This window comes from Macrotis lagotis, chromosome 1 (genome assembly GCF_037893015.1).
Source record: "Macrotis lagotis isolate mMagLag1 chromosome 1, bilby.v1.9.chrom.fasta, whole genome shotgun sequence".
NCBI classification, from domain to species: Eukaryota; Metazoa; Chordata; class Mammalia; order Peramelemorphia; family Peramelidae; genus Macrotis; species Macrotis lagotis.
In genome coordinates this window covers 323,493,283-323,520,726 of record NC_133658.1, presented here as the reverse complement: position 1 = coordinate 323,520,726, position 27,444 = coordinate 323,493,283, and the positions used below count along the sequence as shown (strand labels likewise).

The 27,444-nt window shown below is 35.6% G+C and overlaps 1 protein-coding gene across 6 annotated transcripts in view; it reads left to right on the top strand.

Annotated features, from left to right (window-relative positions):
* RALGPS1 (Ral GEF with PH domain and SH3 binding motif 1) overlaps nt 1-27,444 on the top strand; it is a 749,724-nt gene that overhangs the window by 213,833 nt on the left and 508,447 nt on the right. For all 6 annotated transcript variants that reach the window (XM_074211544.1, XM_074211540.1, XM_074211539.1 and 3 more), the window contains one exon: nt 24,090-24,173. In XM_074211544.1, coding sequence (XP_074067645.1) covers nt 24,090-24,173 — 84 coding nt within the window. The remainder of the gene's footprint in view (nt 1-24,089; nt 24,174-27,444) is intronic.

Sequence of the window (27,444 nt, the reverse complement as noted above, 5' to 3'; positions counted from 1 at the left end):
TTTGGACCGTGGTGTGTAATGGAAAAGTTTTATATCCTGCATAATCTTGGTCCAATTATATGACATCTCTTATTCTGTTTCCTTTTTTAAAAAATGAGGAGATTGGACTAGAGGATCACCAAGGTCTGTTTCCATTTCTAAATTCTGTGAGGGGAAAAAACTGAGAGGAAGTAAGTTGTTGGAGAATAAGTTATTGGAGAACTTTGACTATGAAAGAAAGGAGGGAAATAGAATAGGAACGAGGGATTTTCTCAAAAGAGAAAGCTATAAAGCAAAAGGGTATGCAGAAGAAGGGTATTGATAGCAGGTAGGATCTAGGACAAGAAAGGGAGTTAATTTTGAAAGAAGACTGTTTGTTGCTTCCACTCAAACTAGAGGGAAGGAAGAGAGAATGAATACTGAAAGCCATACAATACCTGAGTAATGTCATCAAAAACAAGACTTTTTGAAAGCAATGTCATCAAAAACAACAAGACTTTTTTTTTAGGTTTTTGCAAGGCAAACGGGGTTAAGTGGCTTGCCCAAGGCCACACAGCTAGGTAATTATTAAGTGTCTGAGACTGGATTTGAACCCAGGTACTCCTGACTCCAGGGCTGTGCTTTAACCACTATGCCACCTAGCCGCCCCTACAACAAGACTTTTTGAAACAAATCAGTGAGAAATAGTTCTCTTTTAGAATGTTTTTCTCCCATGTTAAAATAATTTTTATATTTTTTTAAAGTTTTGTGTTCCAAATTCTATCCCTCCGCTCTCTCTAATATAGTAGCAATTCAATATAAGTTATACATATGCAATCATGTAAAACATTTCCACCTTTGTCATTTTGTACAAGAAGACTCTAATAAAAAATGAAAGAGAGGAAGAAAAAAAAGAAAAGAAGGAAGAAAAAAAGCATAGTGGGCTTCAGTTTGGGGCTTCCAAAATGTTGTCCAGACTATCTTCCTGATTCCCAAGATTTGACTCCAAATGACTTAAAAAATTAATTCAAGAATCATATGATCCTCCACTCTTCCCCATCTCCAAAAACAGAACAGAATTGTGAACAGGGAGAACTTTTCAAAGAAAGTGTTGCAGGATTTGTTAGTAATTACAGAAGAATCACCTTGAGTTTTTCTCAATCCATCTTAATCTCAATTTAGTGCCTCCCTTGATTATCTTCCATTTTATCTTCTCTGTAGTTTTTTTTGCACATTAGTGGTTTGCATGGTCTCTCTCCACTTAGATTGTGAGTTCCTTGTTAGCAGGGATTTTTTTTGTCTTTTTTAAAATATAATACACTTAGCATAGGTCTTGCACACATGCTTAATAAAAACTTATTGATTGACTATATGACTTCCCAAAGAGACTATTTTGAATTGGAAAACATGGTTTAGATGTATGTTTTCGTTTGTTAAAGACTTTGTTCTACTTCTTCAGCCACACAATGTGGTTCCCTCTCCATACCATTGTCTGTCACCAGCTCCTAAGGATCCTTCTTTCAAAATATCTTCTCCTTACCTTTATTTCTTTCTTCCTATTTACAGTTCCACAGCTTTTTTTTCCAAACTCTTATCCTATGATCCTTGAACTATTGAAGCAGCCTCCCACTTTCTGTGTCTCCTTCCTTAGTCTTTTACTCATTTACTGTCAGCTGAATTGTGTTTGAATCCTGACTCCAAAATGCATTGACTGTGTGACTAGGGACAAATACTTCACTTCCATGACTTTTTATTTCCTCATCTGTGAAATAGGGAAAATAATCATTCAATAAGTATTACCAAGAAATGAGCCAAGTATGAGGAATACATACAAGTACAAAGAGTGGAATTATCACTACAGATGAGGTTGGAGAGACAAGAAAAACATAAGTATAAAGAGAATAAAATATAAATAAAGTGGTAAAATAAAAGAACACTTGTAAGGGAGGTACTAGTGTTTGGGAGAATAAAGAAAGGCTAAAGATGCCTATAGTAATTTTGTTGGCTTTTTGTTTGTTTTTGTCTTTAGAAGCAGTCAGGGTTAATTGACTTGCCCACTGTCACAAAACTATTAAGTGTCTGAAGCCACATTTGAACTCTGGTCCTCCTAATTCCAAGGCCACTGTACCACCTAGTTGCCTTATATACCTGTAAGGCATAGAGATCATTGTGTGCTCCAAAGGTAAGGATGAGTATAAAATTATTTGTAACTTTAAAGTACCATAAATATGTTTCAGCCTTTATCATCCTCATTGTTTGCTGCTCATAATCTTTCCTCACAGTATTTCTCTCAAGCTGGAATGCTTGGATGCTAAACTGACATTTTTTTCTTCAAATGTTTAGTTAATCTTCTTCTATCAAGACCCAGTATGACTCTTACCCTCCACCCCTTAAAAAGGGCAGTGGTACCAATATTGCAACTTCTTGAGACCTACCCTGACTTCTCTAGACAATGGAAAGTACTCTTCTCAGACTCCTATAGCACCAGACATCATTATTTTCTGCTAGGATGACTACAGCTAACACTTGATCAGCTCTCCATGGCTAGTACCAGAATCACAGAATCTTAGAGATGGAAGGGTTTCTTCATTAACCCAAACCTGAGCAGAAATCCTCTATCCCACACATCAGCCAGTATCTGGAGGAAATTTTTTTTGCAAGACAATGGGGTTAAGTGACATGCTCAAGGTAACACAACTAGGTAATTATTAAGTGTCTGAGACCAGATTTTAAATTCAGATCCTCTTGACTCCAGGGTGGGTGCTCTATACACTATGCCACCTAACTGCCCCTTGGAGGGCATCTTAGTAACTATCCAGTGCACAGGTTCTCAAAAAGTAGTCCAGGGTTCTTTGGTGGTCCCTGAGACCTTTTCAAGGTGTTCACAAGGTCAAAACTATTTTAATGATAATGCTGATATGATTTAATTTATAAAATGGGAAGTATTTGTTAGGCCTGTAAACCTGTTTTTAAAATAATTTTGTAACTATTTCCAAATAACTGCATATCTCTGTAATTCTATGTATTTCATTTGATACACTTAAATATTATTCAAGGAAAGGTACATCATAGATATGACAAAAACAAAATAGCCTTAATAATTTTTATGATTTTAAAGGGGTTCTGAGACCAAAAAGTCTGAGAATCACTGATTTAGTTCAATCCCCATACTTTATAGTTGGGAAAAGGTCACTTGGTCAGTGAAGAACTCATCATTGTCATACTTGTCAGAGGTGGCATCATATCATCATCATCATCATCACTTACATTCAAAAGATGAGGATCAAATGAGATAATATTTATAAAGTGCTTTGAAAAACTTAAAGTGCTATATGCATGCTCGCTATTATTGTTAAGTATACTATGGAAATGGGAGTTATTTAGTAGTCCTAGGAGAAGCTCGGTAAATATTTGCTGAATGGATTGAGGAATGAAGAATTTTTTCTCTGATATTTCACCTATTGTTTATTTTCTTGAATGGATACTTCTCATTTCTGGCTTCTTTTTATATGTTTTTTTCTTCTGTCTCTGTTTCTTCCTTCTGTCTATTCCAGAGTTTTTTAGTCCAAGGTTTCTGTTCTGAACTTGTTTTTAAAATTTATTTTTATAGCTATTTCCATATAGCTGTGTTTCTTTGTAATCCCATATATTTCATTTTATCCATTTAAAAACATTATTCTAAGAACATTTTAATCAGTCTGACAAATGAGCCCATGACCTAACATGAATTATAACCTCTTTCAAATTATCTTTGTTAAAGTCACCTTCCTCATCATCTGTAATGACTTCCTCCTTTCTTCCTCAAAGCCTTGCAAGTTATAGATATACATCCTCTTCTAAATTATCTCTCATCAACCCAATAATAGGTCTAGCATCAGAGACCCTAGCTTTAACTTCTGATGCACTTAGTAACTATGCTACTTTGTCCTGTAAACCTTTGAGTTTCAGTCTCTTTAACTGTAAAATGAAAGAGTTTGACTAGGTTATCTCTAAGGTTACTTTCAGCTCTGAATCTTCAGATCTTAGATTAGTTCTCTTCAGTTTACTCATATGTGAAAAGAAGAATTTAGATTTAAAGATCTCTTAATTACTCTCAAATTTAAAACCTCTGATTCCATGATCTGTAACTTCTCCAACGTGGGCACTAGGACATCTTTTACTTTCATCTACTTTCATTTCTCCCACTGCTTTGTATAGAGTCCTGACCATTTATCTGTTTGCTTTCTCTATCTATACAAGTTCTTTCCCCTGGGATCTAAAAGATTCTGGCCCCCAGCACACGACTTCTTACCATTCATTAGAATACAGCCCACTCATCCTTCAAGACCCAAATGAAACCTATTTACTGTTTCCCTTACTTGGTAGAATAATGCCAAGATTCATACCTAATGCCACAGCCTGTTCACTTCCTGGGGCTTTTATACAGCTTCCCCAAATCAGTCTTCAGTCCACCTATTCCTTCCATGTATTGTTCATCAGGGAAAACTCTCAGCAAAGAACACATTGAAAAATATTTCCTTTCCAGATGGGAAGTCTCCTGGGTGCTCTTTTCTTCCCACTCACTGGGAAAAAAATGGAGCAATATTCTTGAGGACATCCTGCTGGAACTGAGCTTGTTACCCCAGGAATTGCCCTTCTCAGGCACTGGGGTGGTCAAGAAAAGTGAGAACCAAAGCAATTCTTTGTAATAAAATGAATGCAGGGATCTGTTGCTACTGCAGATTTATGTTAGAAGCCAGCATTGGGTTGCATTTGCTCTTTAAGTCATCTTATTCTATAATCATTTCTTTTCTAGTTCTGTTACAGTTGGGAATATTTCAGGGAATGGTACAACCAGGAGAGTCGATCCAATTCAATTTAGCAAACATTAGTCAAGTGCCCAGTGTATGGAAGTCACATTGTTAGATGGATATCACATAGACCCTGGATACAAGGAGCTCACAGTCTTCTAGGAAAAGAATTTTTGTGGTTTGAACTTGATTTCGAAGGTCCCTTTTCAGCTCTACTATGCTAATAGTAGCCTTCATGGTTTCAGATTTGCATAAACCAACCCTCCCAGGGTTATTATTATTACTGGTCCCATTTTTCAGAAAAGGAAACTGAAGTTAAAAGATTTAAAGTCATATAGTTAGTAACTGAGGTAGGATTTTAATTCAGATCTTCCTGACAAGTCCAGAGCTCCACTAACCATACCATTTGTTATTATATATGTTTTATATTCTGATTGATAATATTTTATGTTTATAGAATATCAGAAAAGGACCTCAGTTATGATCTAGTTCAAGCCTTACTTGAATGGGACTCTTCTCTAGAATGACCCTGACTAAAGGACATTGCTTTAAAACTTTAAGTGATATGTTGGTGGAGTTGTGAACTGATCTAAACATTTTGGAGAGCAATTTGGAACCTTGCCCAAAAGGCAATAAAACCACACATACCCAATGATCTAGCAATATCCCACTAGGTCTATATCCCAAGTAGAACATAAAAATTGGGAAAAGTCTTGCATGTTAAAAATATTTTTAGCAATTCTTTATGTAGTAGCAAAGAATTGGAAATTGAGGGAATGCCCATCAATTGGAGAATGGCTGAACAAGTTATGCTATATTACTCTTATGGTGTATTATCATTATGTAAGAAATCATAAGTGACTGGACTTTAGAAAAGCATGGAAAGACTTGAACGAATTGATGTTGTGTGAAGTGAGTAGAACCAAGAAAATATTGTACACTTTAACTACAACGTTGTGAAATAACTATGATGCATATAGCTTCTCTCAGCAGTTCAGTAATCAAGTATAATCCTGAGAGACCTTATTAAGGAAAATGCTATTCACATCCAGAAAAAAAGATCATGGATTCTGAATGCAGAGCAAAGCAAAAAAAAGTTCATTTTTTAAAAGTACTTCTTTTATATTTTTTTCTTTCTTGCTCACAGTTTTCCCCCTCTTAATTCTAATCTTTCACATCATTACTGATATGAAAATAGGTTAAACACAATTGTATGTGTAATAACATTTGCCAGATTATTCATCACCATGAGGAGGAGGGAGGAAAGGGATGTTGGTAGAAAAATGTGGAGCTCATAAATTTGGAAATGAATGAATGTTGAAAACTACTTTTACATGTAATTGGAAAAATTGAATAAAAATTTTCAATAACAATACTTTCAGTGATAGGGAATTAATTTTCTTTCAGAGTAATCCATTCTACTTTTGAACAGCTTTGTTGGACTTATTAATTTATGTTGAGCCATTATTTGCCTCTCTGTACCTTCTACCCAATTCTTTTCATCCTATCCCCTAAGTAAAACATGTCTAATGTTAGCCTGTCAAATATTTGAAGACAACAATCATCGTCTCTAATTATTCTCTTTTCCAGTTGTTTGGTCATTTCACTTGTATCTGATCCTTCAGGACCCTGTCTAGGATTTTCTTGACCAAGAAACTAGTTTGATTTGCCATTTCATTCAACTCATTTTACAGATGAGAAAACTAAGGCAATCAGGGTTAAGTGACTTGCCCAGGTCACACAGATAGCAATTGTCTGAGACCTGATTTGAACTCAAGAAGATGGGTTTTACTAATTCCATGTGCTCTATACACTGTGCTATCAAATTACTCTTCTCTAGAGTAAACATTAAAATACATTAAACTGTAAGCTTCCTGTGGAAAGAGCTTTTCCCTCTTTATTCTTCAGTGCTTTGCAGTATTATGCTGACAATATGGGCACTTAATTGAATTAAGTGTTTATTGATTATTAATGTTTATAATCAATATTTATTGATTTATTGATTAGCTAAACATCCCTAGTTCTTTCAACTAATCCTTGTATGATGATTTCTTAGACACCTTCTGTCTTGTTGGTTCTTATATGATGTGGTTACTGAACTAACGCAGATGTGGTTACTGAACTGACCAAAATAGAGAACTGCATGTCTTCTACCATCTTTGTCGGGATGCTATACTTATATTAATGTAGAATAAGATGGGTTTAGCTTTTTTAGTTGCCATATCACACTGTTGATTACTATTTAACTTGTAATCCACTAAAACCTCTTGGTTTTTCCTATAGGACCAACATTCTGTGTTCTCTATTCTAAAAGGTCCCTTCCAACTCTGACATTCTGTGTTGGTTGTTCTGTTGTTCCCCATTTTTCTTTCTCTGCTATCATTCCTCAGAGGTTATTTGGAGTTAGGAGATGGAGCATCATGTGCAAGCAAGAGTAAGGATCCCAGTGTCATTATATCAAAGAGTACATGGAGGGAATTAAGAGGGGGGAAAACCATGAGCAAGTACATAGAATATGAGAAATGCTACAAAAGTAGAAATAACAAGACTTGATAACTGATTGAATAAGGGAGGTTAAAAAGAGAGAGAATAAAAGAAGCCTGGGTAACTGGGAAGATGGTGGCACCTTGACAGTAATATGCAAATCAAGAAGAGAAAAGTTAGAGGGAAAAGATAATTAGTTTAGCTTGGGGCATGTTGAGTTTAAGATATCTAAAGGTCATTCAATTTAATATGTATAATAGGTAGGGAGGGGGAAGGATACTGAATTTTAGGAAAGAAATTAGGACTGGACAAGTGGATACCTTCTCTCTCATCAGAAACATGAGGAACTGTAGGTAGAGAATTTTGTGTATACTTTTGGATGTGAGCATTGTATTGGTTGGCTTTGTTTAATCATGTTTCTTTAATTATGAAATTGGGCTCACTGCTGAGATATTTATGGAATATTTGGAACTGATGGATAGAAAAGCAAAATAATCAATAAATTTATTTACTATATTAATATATTAGTATAATCCAAAGTTCCAGGATTCAGGTACCTGGATTCATTTTTTTAGCCTATGAAATCTTATATAAATAACTTCTGACTGATAGCTTCCTCATTTTAGTGATTTGAATAGGAAAAGACATTGGCTTAAAGGTGCTTCAATGGTAAACCAAATCCCCAACATCAGGCTCAAATAATCACATTGTTGAAAAAGACTAAAAAAGCCATTTAGATTCCTGGGGCAGAGGTGGATAGGTGACACAGTGGATAGAGCACCGGTCCTGGAGTCAGGAGTACCTGAGTTTAAACCCGGCCTCAGACACTTAATAATTACCTAGCTGTGTGGCCTTGGGCAAGCCACTTAACCCTATCGCCTTGCAAAAAAAATAAACAAACAAACAAACAAACATAAATAAAGTAGATTTCTGGGGCAGAGCCATAATATCAGCATGAAGTTAGCATGCTCCCAGAACTTTTCCCTACACAACATTAAGTGGAACCTCTACACAGATTCCACCAAAAAAAAGAAAAGATTGAAATATTTTTCAACTGGAGATCTAGTGGAGGATCTTCATGGAAGGTCTGTCTCATAGAAAGAAAAGGGAAAGTAAAACCCTGCTAAGTGGGTTCCACCTTACTGTGAAACAGCTTCTACTCTTTCCCTCCATTCTATTTCTTACTACTCCCATTTATTCTATTCTCACTCTCCTTTCACCCTATCCCTGCTCAGAAATACGTTGTACCTGATTACCATCTCCTATGATCTCTCTCCCCTATCCCTCTTAGACTATCCCTTTCCTCTAATTTTTCTCTAGGGTAAGATTTCTATACCATATTAAGTGTATATGTTATTTCTTCACTGAGCCATTTCTTTTTCTTTTTTTTAAGGCTCATTATTTAATTTTTCCTCATAACCTAATTCAACATCAACATTTCCAGGGGATGTTTCTGCTGCCAGTTACCCGCACTGGCATGGTGCAGAAGCTAAGGCTACTTCCTTTTTGTAGTATTTTGAAAACCATTGTGAAGTCCTCATGAGCAGAAGATGAGCAGAATTTACATCAAATAGCTATCAGAGGTGAAATTCTGATGATGCTCTGGTGCCCAAAGTACCAAAGGGGACATATTAGAAACCCTTCTTGGAAGTTACTATTGCAAAGGGACCTCTGAAGACCCTATGGTGCTATGTAAGAGGTCTTGTGTGGAAACTTTAATGTTTTAAAGGAGTCACAGTATGTGGATGTGCCTTAGATAAACTGAAGTATTCTCCTCCTGCCCCCTCCCCAACCCAAGCAGACAATTAATATTTGCTTTTTTTTTTAGATGACGATAGGAAACCTGCCTAGCTAGAGTCCAGGGGAAAAGATGTAGTGGGGCTAGAAAGGAAGAGTAGAAATCTACATGTATGACGTGTTTGATAATGCACTCAGGACAAGGGAATTATAAAAATGAAAGAGAGGCCCAGGAATATTGGCTATTGTGGTAATAATGCAATTAATTTTCAGTCTGTTATAACCAGGCTGGAAGAACTGGATTTTTGGATTCTGGGTCCTGGGCTATTTCCACCAAAATGGAATCCCCCTGAAACATGGTGCCTCCTGTCTTCTATTTGGCTAGGCAGGCTTGTCTGCCTTGTAGGTGGAAGTTGTTTGGTGATTAGTAGGAGAGGATGACAAACTCATTTTTCCAAAGAATTTGTTTTCCTATATGATGGATGTGGGCCCGGCAGAGAGCAGGGTTGATGGTTTGAGGGACATTAATATCCCTGATGTCTTTGACATTATTGTGATTTAAATGAATTAGTTTATGAGCTGAATAATATTATGAACACCATTGAATATCCAATGCTTTTCAATAGGATTGCTTCAAACAGAATATTTATGCTGCATAGAAGTTTGAAGTATTTTCATGTTGCTGAATATTAACTTCCCTCCCTAAAAGGATGATTAACAAAGAAAAAGACTGCAACAGAGGAAAAGGAAAATCCAGGTACTGGAAATATTAAGCTTGATTATGTAACAGAATATTAATTCTCTCAAAGCATCCCATCAGATGAGCAGATACTGCAAAGAATCATCAAAGAAGATGGATGCCCAGCAGAGATGATAAGGTGATGATTCCATAATAGCTAAATTGAATTGAGGACAGAAATATAGAAAGAGGTAACTGATAAGAAGAGAAATAAGAAAGACTAAAAATGATCTCTCACAACCAAGGGGTTCTGCTATCTGACTCTCTAAAAGTTTTCTAATAATAGCCCTGGGGTTCTGAGAATGTTTCACTCCCAAAGGATATATACATTCAATCGGTAGGATATGATTCTTTAAACACACCTGAGATGTGTGTTGATCAATTGAGCTTCTTCCTTGTCTTCTGTTCCAAACAAGAGATTTCACAATCACCTCAGAAGAGTCAAAGCCCAAGTTCTGGATACTCCTGTCAAGTTCCACACTGTAAAGCCTTTATGAGAAGGTCCAGACATGAATGAATTTTGTTTTTTACTGTCCAAGGTAAGCACCAGCTTGGTTTTATGATTGAGAGGGGTCTATCACCAGAAGGTCAGCCTTTAGATGATGACTTTTTCTTTTAAGTACAGTAAATTCACTAAACCCACACAAAAGCATGGAAAGTTATGATCTGCATCAGTGGACAATAATTGACAAAAGCACAGATCATTTGAAATATTAAAATATTGACTCCAAAAGTCATTTTGAACATAGTTTGTAGTTATAACACAATTATTGTTGAGTCAAAAACTACATGTAAAAAGTGTTATCTTTTATCTCATTATTACGAGGAGTAGATGAAGAGAGTAATAATAGCAACCATACCAGCCCCTTTGGCAAGATCATAGAATAACTCCTCAATTGATACAGGAGGGTGGAAGTTCCTCTAAACTCCATGGGACTATCAATAGCCCTGGCCCCAGTCAAAGAGTAGCAGGTAAAGAAAAGGATAGAGAATCGAATCTGAAGACAATGAGAAACCTTGTTTAAAAAAATAGATGTACCACCTAATTCAAACAAAGATGGAAAAATGTCACAATCTCTACCCTCAAGAAGCTTACAATCTAACAGCAGGGCCAAGAAAAACACAAATGAGTATGATACAAGGTAGAACTGTAAGATTTAGAGCTGGAAGAGAATATTAAGACTGTCGAGTTAGATTCTTTTCATGTAAATAAAAGATGACTTGATCAAGGCCATACAGCCATCAAGAGCCTGAAACCAAGCTTCTGTGACTCTAAATTTAGTGCCTGTAGGATGGGAAAAGAGCAAAAGAGATCAGGCAAAATGTTCTAAAAGATATAAGGAAGAAAATTTTCAGTTGGTAGGCAATGGTAGAATGTTTCCTGTAAGAGGTAGCACCTGAACTAGGCCCTAGAGAAAGAAGGTTTTCAATAAATGGAGATGTGTATGGAGTCCATGAAGAAGGCCTGGGAAAATGCACAAAGCTTAAGTGATTACAGGACAAAATCAGAGAGAGAGAAAAATATCAAACAAAAAAACTAAGATGAGTCAGAAGTCAAGAAATCTAAACTAATAAACTAAAAAGAAGAGAAAATGATCTGGGTGGTAACAAGGTGATTTTGGACATAGTAGGATGATTCAGATAAAGGGGTAGTGAAGTTTGATGAAAGGAAATAGTGGAGGGAAATGAAGCTAAAAACACTCCCTCTTCAAAAAAGTCTTCCCTAACTCATCTCATCCTACTCAAATTTATTATTTGACCTACCCACTTCTCAGACAGGCAGGAGAGATTAAATGAGGTAGAAAACATTGAAGAATTGCCACTAAGCCATTTCTAATGAGATTGAAAGCTCACTCATCCCCCCCACCTTCCCCTCCTTCCACTCCATTGCAAAAGCTTTTTCTTGACTCTTTAATGTGAAATATCTTAGCCCATTCTACCTCTCCTTTCCCTTCTTCCCAGGACTTTCCTTTATCACCCACTGACTCCATCTTTATGCTGTAAAATACCATTACATTCAACTCCCTCCTGTGCCTTATCTATATATGCTCCTTCTAACTGCTCTTATAAATGAGAAGCTGCATATGATTTTCATTATCTTCTTCCCATACAGGAATACACACAATTCAACATCATTAAATTCCTCATAATTTGCCCTTCCCATCCACCCTCTCTATGTTTCAGATGAGTCCTTTCCTTTGAGATCAAACATTCTGTTCAGCCCTGGTCATTTCAACAGGAAAGTTTGAAAGTCCAGTGTTTCATTGAATGTCCAGCTTTTCCCATGAAAGAGGATGTTCAGTTTTGCTGGGTAGTTGATTCTCAGTTGTAAGCCAAGTTATTTTGCCTTCTGGAATATCATATTCCAAGCCCTATGAGCTCTTAATATAGATGCTGCCAAATTCTATGTAATTCTGACTGTAGAGTCATGGTAGTTGGATTGTTTGTTTCTAGCAGCTTGTAGTATTTTCTCTTTGACATGGGAGTTTTAGAATTTGGCTATAATATTTCTGGGAGTTTTTCTTTTGAGATCTCTTTCAGAAGGCAATTTCTATTTTACCCTCTGCTTCTAGGATTTCAGGGTAATTTTGCTGTATTATTTCTTGAAAAATGAAGCCTAGACTCTTTTTCTGATCATGACTTGCTGGTAGCCCAATAATTTTTAAATTACCTCTTCTGGATCTGTTTTCTAGGTCAGTTTTTCAAATGAGATATTTCACACTTTCTTCTAATTTTTCATTTTTTAGTATTGTTTTATTGTTTCTTGATTTCTCACATCACCTTCCTTTAGCTCCATTCTACATTTGAAGGAATTATTTTCTTTAAAGAGTTTTTTTAATCTCCTTTTCCAGCTGGCCAATTCTGCTTTTTAAGGCATTCTTCTCCTCATTTACCTTTTGGATTGCTTTTTCCAATTGGGCTAAACTGGTTTTTAGCATGTTATTTTCTTCAGTATTTTTTGTATTTCTTTCACTAAACTGCTGACTTGGTTTTCATGATTTATCTGAACCACTCTCATTTCTCTTCCCAGTTTTTCCTCTACCTCCCTTATTTGTTTTTCAAAGCCTTTTCTGAGCTTGACGATAGCCTGAGTCCATTTCCTATTTCTCTTGGAGGCTTTGGATACAGTAGCTTTGACTTTGTCATCTTTTGAGAGTATATTTTGATTTTCCATGGAACCAAAGTGATTTTCTATGATCAGGTTCTTCTTTTTCTACTGTTTGCTCATTTCCTCAATCTATGACTGATATACCACACTTTCAAGGCTTTCAGGGTTTTTTAGGGTTTTTTTGCAAGGCAATTGGGGTTAAGTAGCTTGCCTAAGACCACACAGCTAGGTAATTATTAAGTGTCTAAGACCAGATTTGAACTCAGGTACTCCTGACTTCAGGGCCAGTGCTTTATCACTGTGCCACCTAGATGCCCCTTTTGAGGGTTTTTGAGACACTCCATAGGGACCATAATTCATCCAAGGTCTTATGAGAGGCTCTGACTGCTCTCTGGCCTGTGCTCTGATCCATGGATGACCACAGGCCCTCCCCTCCACCCTGGAGTTGTGAAGATGTTTCCTGCTCCTCTCTGGTAGTAGCGGGGCCCAGACTTCAACCTGGATCTTAGTGTGGGCAAACAGCAGATTCCTGCCCAAGGGATAGCAGAGAGACCTCTGCAGTTTCTCCCTACCACCTTACTGTCTGTGGGCTGAGCTCTGTGGAATTACTGGGTGACTCTGCAGGTTACTGCCACAGGTTCCCACCACAAGGTTTCTCTGAGGTCAGTGCTGGCCAGGGCTCCATGCTCACTCTGGTGCCGCAGAGTTCTCTCATCGCTCCTTCAAGCTGTCCCTGGCAATCCCTGGGCCAAAAGGTCTGGAAACTGCCTCCTCTGCCATGAACCCAGATGCCCTGTGGGCTGTTCCTGGAAGGCTAGAGTTGTTTTGCTCTGGCCTTGCTGTGCTGCAGCTATTTCCAACCCCCAGTCTTGGAGAAACACATCTTTCTTGTGGATCTTCTATTGTATCACTCAGTCTTTCTGTGGATTCTGCCCCTCTAAATTTTTGCTAGATTCATAATTTGATGACTTTTGGAGTCTTTTTGGGGACAAGTTTCTGGGAATTCTTGCCCTCCTGCTGCTATCTTGAAGTCAGAATGTAACTTTTCAACTAACTAAAATCAGCTAACTGGAAAAGGAATACAGCTCATCTAAAACCCAAATTGACCAACTGAAAAGGGAAGACAACTCAGCAAAAAGTAAAATTAACCAGCTGGAAAAGGAAACACAAAAGCCAACTGAAGAAAATAAAATCCTGAAAATTAGAATTAGAAAAGGCTGAAAAAAATTGAAGAAAATGTATAGTAACTTTCAGAAAAAACAAACAACTTGGAAAGTAGTTCCAGGAAAGATAATTTATGAATTGTTGATCTATCAGAAAGCTCAGATGGAAAAAGAGCCTGGAAAATATTTTTTTAGGAAATTGTCAGGGAAAACTGTACAAATCTGCTAGATCAAGACAAAATAGCTATTGAAAGAATTTATAGAACTCTAGAAAGAGAACCCCAAATTAAAACCTCCAAGGATTATTATATCCAAGTTACAGTATTCTCAAATAAAGGAGAAAGTACTGCAAGCAACTAAAAAGAAACAATTTAAATACAAAGCAAGCACAATCAGAATTACACAAGACTTTATCAGCTTCAACATTGAAGGATATGAGGGCCTAGAATTCAGTATTTCGTTACTACAATAAAAAATTTACTACCCTGCAAAATTTAGCATATTCTATTAGGAGGATAAAATGGATGTTCAGTGAAATAGAGGACTTCCAAAATTTCCCAATTAAAAAGACCAAAAGTGAACAGAGAATTCAATCTTCAAATGGAAGACTCAAGAGATGCATAAAAAATATACAGAAAAGGGGTAAAAATGTTAGTCAAGAACATTAAATTGTATACAGTTCTACAAGGGAGGATAACACTTGTAAATTTTGAGAATTGTTTTTTGTTAGGATAGTTAAAAGTTTGAATATAGTTGAAGAGATTGTATTTAGAATATATGGGCATGGTTGATTCCCTTTGCTCCCTTTCCCCTTTAACTCTTCTTTTAAATTTTGACTTTCAGTTTACTTTCACTTAAACCTTAACCTTTCCTTTTATCAGTCCTTTCTTCCCTTTTCTTTCTCTTTCTTTCCTTTCTTTTGAAGAAGACCAAAATGATATTACTATGTTTGAGACAAATTACAGGGCATCTGACTGTGGACAATCAGACTAATATGAGCTCAGAATGCTCTCCCTCAGGTCAGGCACAAATAGTCCAGATGAAAAGCTGGGATGTTTATGCTAAACTTCTGTGTCTCATTTTTCTTTTGACCTACTTTAATTCTGCCTTATTCATATTGCTCTGCACTTTCTCTGATGAGGGCAACCTCTGCTGGGAAGTCCTGTGCTGGTATCTCCCATACCTTACAATCAATTGTAAAGTTCTTAAGAGATACCTTTAGGGTGTCCCAGTACTTAGAGAACTTAGAGGTTCTATACTATATAAAATCAGAAGTAACTCTGCTAGATACTTAGAGATTTGTAGTACCATAGGGGCAGAGGGTAGGAACCTTCTAGAAGGGTTACACAGAAAGAATTAGGAAGGAAACTTATCTTAATCCATACTTTAGTTAAAGAGGGTTTAAGTGCCAAATCTGAAGAGGTAAGGGGGGAGTATGGGACCTGATACTTTGGTGGGGGAAAGCTTTAGGTTTGGAGTACTAAAGAGATGGAGGGAGAGAGTATACTTAAAGGGACTGAACATGAAAACATCATGAAAAGATTTTACTTAGCTTGAAGCTTTGGCTGCAATTGGAGAGAGTATGTGTGGTTGTGGGGGTTACAAATGGTTCATGAAATGATTTAACTTTGCATGATGCTTTGGCTCATGATTGATAGCACTTCGAACTTATCAATCAATCAAGTAATCAGTCAATCAACCTTTGATTGATTGTACTTTGATTAATAGTACTTCTATCAGGTCAAATAAAAGTATAATCTGACAAAAGGGATGTAAGTACATAAAATAATAAAAACATAAAAAGAAGGCAAAGGCTAGGCATAAGTGGATAAATAAGTTCAGGTAAAAAGGCACAAAGATCTATTATAGTAAAGGGAATGAAGGGACATTGTGAACACTGAATAAATCCTATTCAGTAGATTTGACCCAGAGAGGAAATAACATACATTCCCAACTGGGTTTAGAAGTATATTCTACTCTACAGTGAAGAAGGAGGAGAAAGGGAAAGAAAAGGGAAGAAGGGACTGATAAAAGGAAAGGTTAAGGTTTAAGTGAAAGTAAACTGAAAGTCAAAATTTAAAAGAAAAGTTAAAGGGGAGAGGGAGAAAAAAACATTGGTGAGGAGGAAAAAGAGGAAAGGAAAGAGAAAAGTTCAAATGGGGGAAGATAGAAATGGAGGAACATATAAAATTAGTAATCTTAACTATAAATGTGAATTTTATAATATGTTGTTTACAAGAACCACCTTTGAAGCAAAGAGATACACACAGGGTAATTGTAAAAGGCTGGAGCAAAATATATTATGCTTCAGTGGAAGTAAAAAAATCATGGGTAGAGATCCTGATCTCAGACAAAGTTAAAGCAAAAATAGATCTCCTTAAAAGGGATAAGGAAGGAAACTACATTTTCTTAAAAAACACAATAGACAGTAAAGTTGTATCATTATTAAGCATATATGCACCTAATGGTATAACATCCAAATTCTTAGAGGAGAAGCCGAGTGAATTACAAAAAGACATAGACAACATAATTATAAGAATGGGGGACCTCAACATCCCTCTCTCAGAACTAGATAAATCTAACCACAGAATAGACAAGAAAGAAGCTAAGAAGGTATATAAAATCTTAGAAAACTTAAGTATGGTAGAACTTCGGAGAAAATTTGAATGGGGATAGGAAAAAAATATGCCTCATTCTCTGCAGTACAAGGTACCTATTCCAAAACTGACCATGTACTAAGGCATAAAATGTAGAGAGATAGAAATAATAAATGTATGGTTTTCAGATGATGATGCAATAAAAATTATGTGTAATAAAAGACTATGGAAAGATTAAACCAAAAATTAATTAGAAAATAAAGTAACTTAATTTTAAAGAATGATCAAGCAACAAATCATAGAAATAATCAATCATTTCATCCAAGAAAATGATAACAATGAGACATCATACCAAAATTATGAAATGCCAAAACATTTTAGGGGTGATTTTATATCTTTAAATGCTTCTGTGAATAAAATAAAGAAAGAGGAGATCAATGAATTGGGTACACAACTAAAAAAACTTAACAAAAGAACAAATTAAAGATCCCCAATTAAATACCAAATTAGAAATTCTAAAAATCAAATGAGAGATTAATAAAATTGAAAACAAGAAAACCATTGACCTGATAAATAAAATTAAGAGAAGGTTTTATGGGAAAAACTCAATATATTATAGATAAACTTTTTGATTAATCTGATTAGAAAAAGAAAACCAAATTACCAATTTCAAAAATGAAAAGGGTGAACTCACTACGAACAAGGAGAAAATTACAGATACTTCAGAGCTATTTTATCCAACTGTATGCCAATAAATTTGATAACCTGAATGAAATGGAAGAATATTTACAAAAATAATAACTGCCCAGATTAACAGAAGAGGAAATAAAATACTTAATCCCATTTCAGAAAAAGAAATTGATGAAACATCAATAAACTCGCTAAGAAAAAGTCTCCAGGTCCAGATAGATTTATAAGTGAATTCTACCAAACATTTAAGGAACAATTAATTCCAATTCTAATGAACTATTTTAAAAAATAGTAGAATAAGGAGTTCTGCCAAATTCCTTTTATGACACTAATATAATTCTTTTTTTTTTCAAGGTAATAGGGTTAAGTGGTTTGCCCAAGGCCACACAGCTAGGTAATTATTGTGTCTGAGGCCGGATTTGAACTCAGGTCCTCCTGACTCCAGGGCCGGTGCTGTATCCACTGCACCATCTAGCTGCCCCAAACAATATAGTTCTGATGCCTAATCCAGGAGGAACCAAAACAGACAAAGAAAATTAATGTTAATCTCCCTAATGAACATTTATGCAAAAATCTTAAATAAAATTTTAGCAAAGAGATTACAGAAAATAATTACTAGGATAATGTACCATGATAGGATTTATACTAGGTAGGCAGGAATGGTTCAATATTAGGAAATACTCAACATATTTGAACATATCAATAATAAAATGAACAGAAATCATAAGATTATCTTAATAGATGCTAAAAAAACCTTTGACAAAATATAGCAACATTCCTATTAAAAACACTTGAGAATATAGGAATAAATGAATGAAGTTTTCCTTAAGATAACGAGGGGCAGCTAGGTGGAGTAATGGATAAAGCACTGGCCTTGGAGTCAGGAGTACTGGGTTCAAATCTGGTCTCAGACACTTAATGATTACCTAGCTGTGTGGCCTTGGGCAAGCCACTTAACCCCATTTGCCTTGCAAAAAACTAAAAAAAATAAAAATAAAATAAAATAATGAGCAGTAGCTATCTAAAATCGTCACAAAATATTATATGAAATGAGGATAAACTAGGAGCCTTTTCAATAAGATCAGGGGCAAAACAAGGATGCCTGTTATCACCATTACTATTCAAGATAGAATTAGAAATATTAGCTTTAGCAATAAGAGAAGAAAAAGAAATAGAAGGAATTAGAATTGGCAATGAGGAAGCAAAACTTTCACTCTTTACAGATAAAATGATGGTGTACTTAGAGAATTTGAGAAAATTATCAAAAAATTACCTGAAGCAATTAACAACTTCAGCAAAATAGCAGGATATAAAATAAATCCACATAAACCATCTGTATTTTAATATTTGAATACCAAAGCCTAAGGGCAAGAGATCGAAAGAGAAATTCCAGTTAAAGTAACCGCCGACAACATTAAATACTTGGGAATGTACCTCCCAAGATAAATCCAGAAACTGTATGAACACAATTATAAAGTACTTTTTACACAAATTCAGATTTAAACAGTTGGAAAAATGTTGATTGCTCATGTTTAGGTAGAGTTAATATAATAAAAATGACAGTCCTTCACAAATTAAATTACTTATTCAGTGCCATGCCAATCAAACTACCAAATAACTGTTTTACCAAGCTAGGTAAAATAGTAACAAAATTCATCTGGAGGAACAAAACATCAAGGAACAGATGAAAAGATAAGTGTAATGGAAGGTGTCCGTGCTCTACCAGATCTAAAACTATACTATAAAGTAGTAGTTAAGAGATAGAGTAATGTACTAGTGGATTAGGATAGGTTCAAAAGAAACAGTAGTAAATGGCTATAGTAATCTACTGTTTGACAAATCCAAAGACATTAGCTTCTGGAATAAGAACTCCCTATTTGACAAAAATTGTTGGGATAGCTGGAAAATACTATGGCAAAAACTAGGTATAGGCCCACATCTCATACCCTATATTAAAATAAAGTAAAAATGGGTACAGGATTTAGACATAAAGAGCTATTCCCTAGACCAATTAACATAAGAAATACTTTGTCAGATCATGGAAAGAGGAGAAATTTATGGCCAAACAAGAAATAGAATACATTATAAATTGCAAAATAGATAATTTTGGCTATATTAAATTAAAAAGTTCATGCACTAATAAAACCACTGCAGTCAAGATTAGAAGGAAAACAGAAAGCTAGGAAACAATTTTCACAGTGGTTCTGATAAAGGTCTCATTTCTCAAATCTATAGATAATTGAATCAAATTTATAAGGTTACATGATCTTACCCAACTGATATATGGTCAAAGGAATGAGCAGGCAGTTTTCAAATGAAGAAAATAAAGATATATGTTTATATATATATACATACATATATATATATATACATACATACATTTTTATATAAAATCATATGAAAAAATGCTCCAAATCGTTACTGATTAGAGAAATGCAAATTAATATAACTATGAGATACCATACCACCTCACCCTATCAGATTGGCTAAGATGACAAAAAGGAAAAATGAACAATGTTAGAGAGGTTGTGGGAAGATTGGGATGTTAATGTACTGTTGGTGGAGTTTTGAACTAATTCAAGCATTCTGGAAAGCAATATGGAACTATGCCCAAAGAACAATTTTCTTTGACTCAGCAATACCAATTCTAGGCCTATATCCAGAAGAAATCATAAAAAATGGAACAAGTCCTACATATTCCAAAATATTCATTGCAGCCCTCTTCATAGTGACAAAGAACTGGAAATTGAATGGGCGTGCCTATCAATTGGGGAATGACTAAACAAGTTATGGTATATGAATGTTATAGAATCTTATTGTTCTATAAGAAACCATGAATGGTTAGACTGTAGAGAAACATGGAATGAATGCTGAGCAAAGGGAATAGAATCAAACGACACTACACATTAACAATAATTTTGTGAGTTGATCAACCTTGATGAATTCAGTTCCTCTCAGCAGTTCAGTGAGCTAGGACAACCCTGAGAAATCTATTATGGACAATGCTATCCACATCTAGAGGAAACAAAATAAAATAATCCCCTCCAAAACCCCTACAGAATCTGAATGAATACTTTGTTCAATTTTAGAAATTTCTCTTTTGTTCTTCCTATCTTATGATTTTCTTTCTTTTCCCTTAGTCCTAATTCCTCATACAGAAAATGACTAATCTGTAAACATGATAAACACAAATGTATATGTATATTGTTCACCAGACTGTCTGCTGCTGAGGGGAGGGGTTGGGAGGGGAGGGTGGAAGGAAATTATGTAACTTATAAATATGCATATGCATGTGAATGAATGTTGGAAAACTTTCATAACATGTAATTGGAAAAATAATATAAAATATAATTCAGTCCAACTCATATCATACCAAGAATACCACCAACAATATTGCAAATCTGGGGTCATTCAGCCCCTATGAAAATAAAAGACTTCTAGGGAAGGGGCACCCATTTCCTTCCAAGGCTGTCCATTTTGTATTCAGATAGTGGTCTTTGGAAGTTTTTCCTTTTTCCAAGCCTAAATTTTTTGCTCCGTGGTTTCCATCCATTACTATCCTTCCTAAAATGAGAGGCCCACAGCTAAACTCATGATTCCATGTGTGATTTGACCAGTACAGTAAATACAGTGGAATTATTACCTTCCTAGTCTTTCACACTATCCATATATATTATGTAGCCTAAGATAACATTAGATAGCAGTTAGGTGGCACCATGGGTAGACTTTGGGCCTAAAAGTCTTAAAATCTGACCTTACTGTGTGACTCTGGGCAAGTCAATGTTTGCCTCAGTTTCCTCTGTGAAATGAGCTGAAGAAGGAAACTCCAAACCACTTCAATATCTTTGCCAAGAAAGTCTCAAATGGGTCATGAAGAATTGGATATTATTGGAAAATGACTGAACAAAATACCATTAGCTTTTCAGTTGCTGTATCATATTGTTTATTTATTCTGAGTTTGCAGTCCACTGAATCTCCCAGATTCTTTTCAGATGATCTGTTATCAAACCACACCTCACTCATTTTGTTCTTGTTTGTGAAACTGGCTTAATGAATTCAAGTTTAAAACTTTATATTTATCCCTATTAAATGTCATCTCATAGTATTTGTTCAAATGTTTTAACCTGTTGAGATCTTTTTGGATCAGGATTTTGTCTTTATGTGCTAGCTATCCCTCTGTGATCTAAAAATTTGATAAACCTCCCATTTATGTCTTTATTCAAATTTATTGAAAAACATGTTAAACAGTGTGGGGTCAAGTATGACTTCTTGAGGCACTCTGCTGGAGACTATTTTCCAAGTTGACATTGAGCCATAAATGACTCCTCTTTGGATCCAATTATTAAACCCACTCAGAGACCCTTTAATTGCCTAGTCCACATATTTCTTATCCATAAAAAGTATATGATAGACTGTCAAATGTCTTACTAAAATCCAGGTAATATATACATATATATATGTATATACATATATATGTATATGTATACACACACACACACACACACACACATCTTCCAGTCTAATTACCTTGTCAGAAAAGAATTTAAGGTTTGTCTGGCAAAATCATTCCTTGATGAATTCAAATTTTCTCTATAGCATCTCATTTGCTCCCTATGATCTTTCAAAGATCACTGACAGTGTTTATCAATCATGTACATCAATTGTTTCAGTACTCTGGAATAAATACAGTTTTTCTGTGCTTGATGACATGAATTTATCAAGGACAGCTAATATGCTTCTCTTGAATTTCAACTCCCCTTTGAACAATTTTGAATTTCTGATTCAAATAGGATCCTCTGTGGCAGAGGGGGAGAAAGTCAAATAAGCCAAATTCTCTCTGTGAAGTCCATTATTATTGTTATGTATTCCCTGAGCTATGATCCTGTCTTTTATCTGATCTGCTTCTGTTCCCCAGTGTAGCTTTAACTTTTTTTGGTTAGTGTCCTTAGCATTCATTGCTAGCTTTATCTTATTCAGAATATTTCCTTGGCATTATTCTTGTACAATTTTATTCTAAAATATATGTAATTATTCTTTCAAGACTGTGATATTGTATCCATTTGTAATCTCCCTATTAGTTAGCCTTACTTCTACTTTCTATACATCTTTTTTCTCTTCCTTCATTTTTCTTTCTCCTCTTTTTTCTCTTTCTTTCCTTTATACCTTTGTTTTTATTTCTTTTTGATTTATTGGTGGTTGGTGATTTTGTTTTTTGCACATCAGCCAGTTGCCAGGAAACATCCAAATAAATCCCTTACAAAGTACATTCTTTGAAAATAGTTAAAAGCCAAGTTATCTAATAATGTGATTGTGATTGATAACATGTGTATGTTAAAAATCAAATCAATGAGTTCCTTTTGTATCCACATTGATCTTTTTAAACCCCCCCCCACACACACTTTTCAATTGAATTGTTTTCTTTTCCTTATTAGCAATTAATCCATGGAATCCTATCTATTCTTTCTCTGAGCTTTTTGAAATCTTTCAAAAGATTTAGAGTACCTACCATCTTTACTTTCTTTCACTAATACAATCTAATTGTTCACTTCCTACCAAGGTTTCTATTATTTCTATTTCAGAAGCCAAATTCTTCCTTATTTGGTGAGAATCAGATCCTGAAAAATAGTTCCATTTATTGTGTTCCTCTATTTCTTTTTTCTGTCCTCATTACTTGTACTGCACTATGTTGACAAAGTTCCTGCTGTATCCGCTTCTGTTGTCCTTTATCTGAACACTCTTCACCATGTTTCCCTCATTGAACTCCTCAATTTCTTCACATAAATATGTCTTCTTAATTTACAATACTCCCCACTATGTAACTATCCTCTCTTCCTTTTGAATGAAGCATCTTTCCAACGTCATATTCCAAGAGCAAACAAAACTATATTTGTCTGAAGTTTTTCAAATCTAATTAAAAGGGATTTAATCTGAAAAGAAGAAAAAAGGAAGTTGCTAACACAACTCTCCCAAGATTGATATCATGGAGCACTGTTTTTCAGAGGGGTTTGCATGTGTGCACATGTATGTGTGTATGTGTGTATATTGTGTGTGTGTGTGTGTGTGTGTGTTTGACTGGAAGGAGAGATGATACTCCATCTTCCTCACAAAAGTCAATAGTAAGGCTTATCATCAGTATATTTTTACATATTCTTATCTCTCTGCAAACATGATTCCCTTTTCTTCTCTTATTTCACTGTGCAAGTTCTCAGTCTCTTCTCTTATGAGTTGGGTCTTGACAAAGACAATAATATAATTGTTGCTTGAACATTCACAGTCATAGCTGTATACGTGTTGCTGGGAAAATGCCTCATCCAACACCAAGTCCATTGCTCATCTCAAAGCTGGGACAGAATCCCTTCAAAGGTTGGGGACTCTGGAGCAGTGAGCAATGAGTGATAGCCCTGCTTGTCCCCTTTTTGTTTTAGAAGGAACAGTGACTTCCACCAGAAAAATAGGCATTGGTTTTATATCTTCATTGTAGATCTCATTACATAATTTTCCAATGTCAGGGATAGGATCTAACACATCTTAGGCATCATATAAATATTAGTTGAATTGAAAGTGGCTTCTGAAAGGAGTGACTTCTGATGATCTGCTCCACTTTGCTCTCCAAAAAAGTGGATTACTTCTTCTTTCTCATTCAATTTTAAAGACTTAGCAATTTTCAAAACTTAACCTTCTTCAGAAAGGTGTCTATCCCATGTCTGAAATCATCGATTGAGACACTCAGTAACCAAACCTAGATTAAAGTTTAAATGATTCTTGTAAATTTTGAGTTATATGAATGAATTTAGTTGATGAACTTATCTCTTTGTTTTCTAGGAATTAGCCAGCTGTGGATGGAGCAAGAAAGAGAAACATAGCCTCGCCCCTAATATTGTGGCCTTTACTAGGAGGTTTAATCAGGTAAGGATTAAAATGTGATTTCCTGCCTGCTTAGAGTATTTTCTGGCTCATATCTGTCCTCATTTGTAGCTTCTTTTTGAAACCTTTTAAAAGATTTAGGAAAACTACCATCTTTACCTTCTTTCACTAACACCAATCTCAAATGAAGTGTTAACTTCCTACCAAGGTACTTCATTCCAGTGCTGCTAGATAAATAGATTCTGATCTTGATATGATGGGAAATAGATTATTAAGGTCATGTAGCCTTTCTTCCCTTTATCTTTGAGGAACCTCCATTAATATCCTGCTCTGATGCTTCCTGATAGCACAAAAATGATCCTAGAGCTCTGCCTATAAGAATGAAAATTCTGTAAGACTCTTGAAGTAGAAAGGCTTCAAGTTAGGATAAAGATATACCACATGATGGCATCTGAGGACTGGGCTAGCTCTTTAGAGAGAAGACTGGTCCTCTGAAGATGCATTTTATTGGCTATAGCAATTCATGAAGCTATCTATCAAGGCTGCATTTGATGTCAACAAAGGGATGGTTGAAAACATGAATGAAAACAGTGGATCCTTGAACCAAGTCAACTTCTGGGGGGTGACTCTGTAGTAAAATGGCCCATACCTGATATCATGTAAACTTAATAAGCCCATTCAAGTTGCTGTTTTTTAGATCTTTGGCTGGCAAACTGGTAGATAGAGAGTATTGGACATGTAGCCTCGAAAAGGTAGGGTCAAATCTTGCCTTAGTCTCTTACTGGCTTTGTAACCATGGACAGGCTCTTTGAGCCTTGGTAGTTTCATCCTTAAAATAAGGGTAACAATGACACTCCTAGGCTGTGAAGCTCAAATGAGTTAATATGTGAAAAATACTTTGAATTTGAATGTTTGCCATTGTTAGTATTATTGCATTTCTTTCCTTTTATTTTCACAGTTTATAACAGGGTGATGACCTTACCATTAGATGTTCTGTATGACCAACCAGCTGAAGTCCTAAGTGTTAGCTATCCCTAGGGTCCTCAGTCTCTCCAGCTGCTCATTAACCATAGGAAATGCCTAACCCTGAAGATCATTCTTGCTCAGTCCCTCCTTTTTGTCCTCCAGCTTTAAGGATACTGTACGTGATCCATGTATCCAATTAATTAGCATGTACTGGTCCTCCATAGATTAAAACTGCACTCTATCCTTAATGTGATGGAGAGAGAAGGGCTAGATTAGTTTCAAAAAACTACAATTAGACCTGTTTTCAAAAGAAATCTGTCTAGTGTAGTCAGATGTCTTTTTCTTCTTTTGAAATACTTTTTCTTCTCTTTCACCAAGTCTGGCTTTAAAAGCAACAAACAGATGTGCAAAATTACTTCAAATTCTAAGGGGATTTGCATTATTATTAAGAAAAATATTTGTCCGAATGCCAAACACTCACCACCTCTGGCCAGCTGCACAGCTCCATATAGGAAGAGCAGTCACAGATTGTGCTGCAATAAACATTGTCCCAAGATGCCAGCTTACTTTGGGAAAGTCAATGACAGAGCTTCTTTTTTGAATAAATCTATAGTGCTATCACTAGTATTCATTCTATAATTGAGCATGAATGGCATAGGAAATGGTGTCAGTGACTATTCTATACCCCAGTCAACAGGATCCTAGAAGAGAGTAACTCTGGTCCAAGAGTGATCTGAGAGAATAAACAGGTTACATTGTTGAGTCAAGCCAGAGTTTAAAGGATAACCCAATCCAAAGACCAGGTAAGAGATAGGAAGTCTCAGCCTTGGAAGTCAGGAAACCCTCAGTGAGAACAGTGGCATCTTTAGTATAACAATTTTGACTCCATTTAAGATATCATGATCCCTCTTTATAGCATCAATAATTTTGTTCCAGAAACTGCTTTTAAAACATATCAAAATACAGTCCAGTTGTGACATATATTCATTTCTTTAAAAAATGAAATATTCATTTTATATATGGTAAATTTGAATAAAATCTGGGAGGAATAATTGACATGTAGGGGTGGCTAGGTGGCGTAGTGGATAAAGCACCAGCCCTGGAGTCAGGAGTACCTGGGTTCAAATCCAGTCTCAGACACTTAATAATTACCTAGCTGTGTGGCCTTGGGCAAGCCACTTAACCCCATTTGCCTTGCAAAAACCTAAAAAAATTGGACATGTTAATTGACATGTCAATAATTGACAAAAGATTTTAACTGGTTTAAACAATGAGATGACTCTAGAATGATATTTAATATTTAAGTATGAAGTCCTACACAAGGATTAAAAAAATCCTTTGTATAAAATGAAGAGGCATGAATAGACAGTAATTTATGTGAAAAAAACACTTTGAGACAAGGGCCAGTTACTACAAGCTCAGAATAAGTCAAGAATGTCATTGAGTATCACTAATTGGCACTTGGGCTGTACAGAAAGAGGCAAAAATGACAACAAAGGAGGCATTAACTCGGCTGTAATCTCACAGTTAATCTCTGAAATGTTGTGTTTGTATGGGGGTCCTTCTAATATTGACAAACTGAATCAATCAGTATCCCTATTACATGGCTGGTATTGTGCAGGGGATGTCAATGCTAAGAGTGAATCTAGTCCTGTTCTCAAGGAATTTGTATTCTAATGGGGAAGACAAGAAACTAGGGCAACCAGAGAAGGAAGAAGGACCATCAGGATATTAATAGGATTGGAGACTGTATCATCCAAAGACAGTACCTGGGAGTATATACCCTATAGAGCAAAAGATCTGATTGACTCTGTCTCATGCAGAAGATTGATTAAGCTTATTTAGTGTCACTCTAGTAGGCACAATTAGAAGCAATGAATAGAATTTTGTAGAGAGGTCAAGCTTAGTTCAAGATAAAGAACAACTTAACAATTAGAGCTGTCCAGAATTTTAAATGGCATGTATGTTGTCACCCCATTTGTCATAGCATCACCTCCCTGATGTCATAGTCTTAGAAAATGAAGGAGAAATATAATTAGAATGTGAATTCCTTGAAAGCAGGGACTATCTTACTTTTCTCTTTGATTATGCTAATGCTTAGACTAGTACCTTATACATAGAGAGTGCTTAATAAATATCTTATTTATCCATTCATTCACAAATATCTTACTCATCTTTACTCATTGTTCCTACTCTGGTCATCATGCCTAGTAGAGAGGGGACCAATATTTTAAACATAAATCTCATGTAATACTCTCTCATGTATGTGTAGTTTCTCAATTGGACACTTGTACATATTCAGATTGGGTATCCCCAGATAATGACTTACTGTTCCTCTTCATGGTTC